The sequence below is a fragment of the Corticium candelabrum genome, chromosome 12, assembly GCF_963422355.1.
Source record: "Corticium candelabrum chromosome 12, ooCorCand1.1, whole genome shotgun sequence".
NCBI lineage: Eukaryota > Metazoa > Porifera > Homoscleromorpha > Homosclerophorida > Plakinidae > Corticium > Corticium candelabrum.
Window position 1 is genome coordinate 5,770,517 of NC_085096.1, and position 5,000 is coordinate 5,775,516.

Below are 5,000 nucleotides of genomic sequence, written 5' to 3' on the forward strand. Positions count from 1 at the left end.
ACAACAACAACAACAACAACAACAAAATCCTAACAGCGTACTAACAATAAGGTCAGCATAGGCAAGTCAACAATAGCTCCACTTTCAATTCGAAGACCTTCAGCCAGAGAATCTAATTTTCTTTACATAAATAGACTAAGCGTTAGTAAAGTTAGCACTCTCACTCTTCTTCTCACAACTTAGCCTTACAACTGACGTAAACGTGGTAAGCCTGCCAAATCACCAAATTTGATTGTGTGAATAATGTTCCTGCTCAATACACTAAAATAACATTTGTCATTTAATATCAAAATGTGTAAAGCAATAATTAACTTACAGTTCTTCTAGTTTGTATTCAGCCAGAACAGAGTCTGACTTCCTTTCAAAAAATTCAGTCACAGATGTGATAAAGTTGTCGACCAGCTGCCTTTAATTGATTAAATAGAAAAATAAAAAACAGATCAGCAGTCAACATATCATTTTCTACTTCAATATAATATATCTCAGCGTATGTACTTACAGTTTGACTGTGCTTCTAGGTGTCAGAAATGGAGCAGATAGATAGTTGGCATTACCATTTCTAGAAGGAGCAAAGTACTATTGATTTCGATTGGCAGTAATTTGATGCGACATTGTACGTAATTGAAGTCTTATTGCAAAATAGCATGCACAATATTGTCAAACGCCACAATAAGATATATTAGCACGGAATATATAAATTGATATACATTGCAATTTTTAAAAATTTCGATAAATTTCTAGGTGAAGCATGTGCTCAAAGTTTAGAGTTTAAAGTTATCATGATATCAAATTCTGATATAAATTTATCATAATCAAACATTTAAATAATGGACAGTCTAGTATACTATTTGATTGATTTAGCATAAATTTCAATATTCTTTAAATCAAACTAACATTCGCCTTAGCTACACAACATTACATCAAAACATCAAAATACTGAAATGTTATTCTACAGTTATAAAAGCAAATATTTGTATGCAAAGTTGCAAAGTAAGCATGCACTGTATGCATGATCAAAAAGTATGACAAATAGCAGATGTTTAAAAAAATTATATTATTAATATTGAAAGTATTATGCGATATAATTTATTCTATTCATATTGTATAACGTGTAGTTTACTAAAGACTCGTAAGAATATTTGGGCATATGAATATAAGAAATGAATTGTTATAAAGTCATTGATCAATTATATATAGTATGTAACAGTATCACTGCAAGACTGTAGATATATGTTATAATTAATAAAAATTGTGTAACAACATTATCTTTTGAATCTATCTGTTCATAATTGCCTTGTCTCCAACCTAATTTTAGTGTAACGGTCATGCATTTTGTTAGTCAGTCACATGCATCTGCTGCTATTCAAACAGACAAATTATGTTAACGTATTAAATACGTTTATTATTTACATGATACATAAGTTGATTAACTAGATTGATCTACATCATGAAAATAGAGGTAGTCTACTAGAATAATTAGTGAGAAGACAGTATATACAACTTCTGTCCCAGTCTTACATTAGCTGGAGTCTCTGAAACGCCAAGAAGTAGTCACGATCAACGTGCGAGACACTGCAATTTCTAAACGTGCTAGATTAAAACACAACATACGGGCTAGAAAAACATAAACATACCGACTAGATAAAGACACAACATACGGGCTAATTCAATAGCACTCAAATGGTAATTAGGATACATTAGACTACTGTACCAGTAATAACCAGTTCTTACAAAGCCACGAGGTCGGCGAAAGGAAAACTGTCGGCTGCTAGTAAGCCACTGCTGAAGTCTTTGTCGCTACAATCTACAGATCTGGCAGGATAGCTGCAGTCACACACTCTGCATCCCCTTTCTGTCCAACTTTGTGGCCAGTCGCGTTCCGGCGATGAAAGACTTGGAGGGTGTGAAGTTGGTTGAGTACTAGAACAGTTAGTTGTTCGCATCTCGAACCACAGCCAGATGATGAACAACACTAGTGTTGTAGAACGCATTGAAAGAGGGGCGTTGCCGACGTGCAGTAACAGCAGCAAATGGCGAATGGTCGGCAGTTACTTTCCCGTACGTCTAGAGAGCAACTAATACAACGTACAATGTTAATTAATTATAACATTACGTCCAGATTCCTTTGAAATGTCTACAAAGAATTCTGCAGGCGCTACAAATTAGTTTATTGACATGGGTATTACCTACATAAAGTGGGCTCACCTGCACCATCCGTAACATAGTTGCTGCGACAAAGTCTGCTCAGTTAGGAACCGGAAGTCGCCGACCTTTTCCTGTTTTTACGCAAGAACTATAACAACAATAGGTCTGGCTGTCGCTATGATGGAAAGCCTGCTGCTGCACTGTGGTTCATGCCAAGTGTGCACTTTCTAGAATCCTTTCTAATGACTTTCGGTGTATTCTAGCTTCGATCAGACGCCGACGCTATTCGAAACCCTATCCAAGCTACCAATTAACATTTCTTGTGGTAGCTATGTACAAACAAAAATTCCCTATTGTCGCGTTATAGTATAGTACTTAAAGAAGGTAACTCGCCAAGTCTGGTACAATGAATTTAACGGCGGTTGTTAGCTGAGACTTCCCGGACACAGACGTTAGGGGTCGGTCACTTTTAACCGTCCGGGGGACGTTTTGCTGGAAGGGGGCATGAATTTTTTCTGAAGTAGGCAGGGTTCACAATATTTTAGAGACTTATTTATTGGGGGTTACATTTTTTAGAAACCTTTTCAGTTTAGATGCCTAGTAGACAAGCACCTTATCTCAATACTTAATTAATTAAGAAAACTGGTGTGTGTGTGTGTGTGTGTGTGTGTGTGTGTGTGTGTGTGTGTGTGTGTGTGTGTGTGTGTGTGTGTGTGTGTGTGTGTGTGTGTTGCATCTTAGTATATTAATGCCATTTTTCGTGAAAATATTGTTACTGTCATCACACACAAATTGGTACTATATATGCAGTACATATTGTGCATAGGAAGGCATGCATGACTATTCCGCCATATACTATTGTGAATTCTGCCTTTCGCTCAATGCAACCATAATTGGTACTTCTTGATTTGTAGCATGCGACACACGCGTCCATACCTACAGAGGTAGACGACATACTGTCACAGACGCACAACATTCACATGCATGCACGAAGAGTGCATTTCTCTGTCCCGTACACGTAGCACGGCTTATAAATGTATTTTTCAAACAAATTAAATTAACAATTCTATACTGTAACTATTTACAATAATCATAATGACTCATTGCAGTCACTCATCATCTTCATATTCCTCTTTTGCTTTCTCATCTGAAGGAGGAGGAGGTGGAGGAGGTGGAGGAGATGAGGAGGTGGAGGAGGTGGGGAGGTGGAGAACGTGTATGTGTGTGTGTGTGTGTGTGTGTGTGTGTGTGTGTGTGTGTGTGTGTGTGTGTGTGTGTGTGTGTGTGTGTGTGTGTGTGTGTGTGTGTGTGTGTGTGTGTGTGTGCTTGCCTGCGTCTTCCGGATGTGACATGGCGGCGGCCACAGTACACTGTGCTGTGTAGTTGCTTAGCTCCGTCCGACTACCTCTGACTCAAGATGTCCGATAAGATCTACAAAGATGGACAAGGTGTACGGGACACGGAAGACGTCGCAGGTGAGGGCCATTTTAGCGCAAGCCCAGGACATCGGATTGATGGCGTCACCCAAATTCGGTCCTTCCTGGACAACTGCAGAGGTCTTGCAAGCCTCTCAGTTTGCTACTTATGGACTAAGAGCGAGAGCAGAAATTTTTTGGGATGTACAGACCTTAGACTTTGCCGTTTTGCTTCCCTTACGGGGAGAAAGTGACCATTCTAAGGCAACGAGGTAGAAGGATCGAGAAGGAAGAGGAGGAGGACGAGAAGCCATCCGCCGGTCCTGGTACTAACAACAACATATAATATCGGCACCTTGCCTAAAGAGGAAATTTCAAATAGAAATTATTATTGTGCTAAATGACCAAAAGCAGTACAAGCTTGCATGCATGGCTACTGTTATTACTAGTAGACTACTTTCTAACTCCCTGCCTTCCGTGTTATAACGCTTACACATCAGCTGCTATTCAAAATCCTACAATCTTATAAAGAACGCCATTTTCTAACTATAATCGGATGGCCACGACATTTGAAGAATAAGATTTTAGCATTAGTTGTCTTCTGACTTGTCGTCTACAAGAGCAAACATTTCAGTTACATTTTGCTGGGAATCTGCCGCAACAACCGAATTTCTTCACGAGAATCTTCATCTGTGACGAAATGTATGAGCCATAGGAGTAAGTTGCAACCACCGTTATCGGAGCGAACTGTTTTCATCGCTTTGTAGCCACAAAATACCAAACGTCCTACCAACAACAGATATAATATTATGAAAAATATGACACAACGATTTGACGGACAACTTTTCTATACCCAAGATACATAAGGCAAAGATACCGTTGACCAGCATCACAACGACAGAGGAAACTCGACGGTCGTATTCATCTACTGAAGCTGAGATTTTGGCGGTCGCTTCCTGAAGAGCTATTAGAGTTGCAAGCATGAGACTGAGGGAAATGACCATTAAGGAGATTAGCTGCAGCAGCTGCTCTGATTTTCGTTTGATTGGTTTGAAGTGTGCGTGAAGCACGAGAAATACGTTAGCAATCATTGCTGCAATGGCCACACCAGACAGACTGCTGCCACCAAAGTATTCGATTCCACACGTCAGTAAGAATTTTCTAGCAATTCCCAGTGATTCCCAAAACCAAAACTTTCTCTCGTAATTTTCATCCAGAAAGTCGAGTGACTTGAGCAAATCGTCTTTACTACTACTGCGTCTGTCACGAAGAGAAACAAAATCGTCATCATTTGTGATACAAACTTGATGGTCTTTTGTCATGCGATGCCTTCTAAAGAGACCCCACAACAGCAGCAACGGTAGAACAAGTACGTACATAGACATAGACCAGCAAATCACATAAAGAACTTTATGTTCACCAGCAGAGTAATCACATTGT

The 5,000-nt window shown here is 39.3% G+C and overlaps 1 protein-coding gene across 1 annotated transcript in view; it reads right to left on the minus strand.

The window, feature by feature from the left end:
• LOC134187641 (uncharacterized) overlaps positions 1 to 1,943 on the minus strand; it is a 7,175-nt gene extending 5,232 nt beyond the window's left edge. The window contains exons 1-6 of the mRNA XM_062655793.1: positions 1,732 to 1,943; positions 1,519 to 1,590; positions 500 to 559; positions 317 to 406; positions 190 to 261; positions 35 to 120 (exon numbers count right to left, since the gene is read on the minus strand). Coding sequence (XP_062511777.1) covers positions 35 to 120; positions 190 to 261; positions 317 to 406; positions 500 to 559; positions 1,519 to 1,590; positions 1,732 to 1,943 — 592 coding nt within the window. The remainder of the gene's footprint in view (positions 1 to 34; positions 121 to 189; positions 262 to 316; positions 407 to 499; positions 560 to 1,518; positions 1,591 to 1,731) is intronic.
• Positions 1,944 to 5,000: the final 3,057 nt, after the last annotated feature.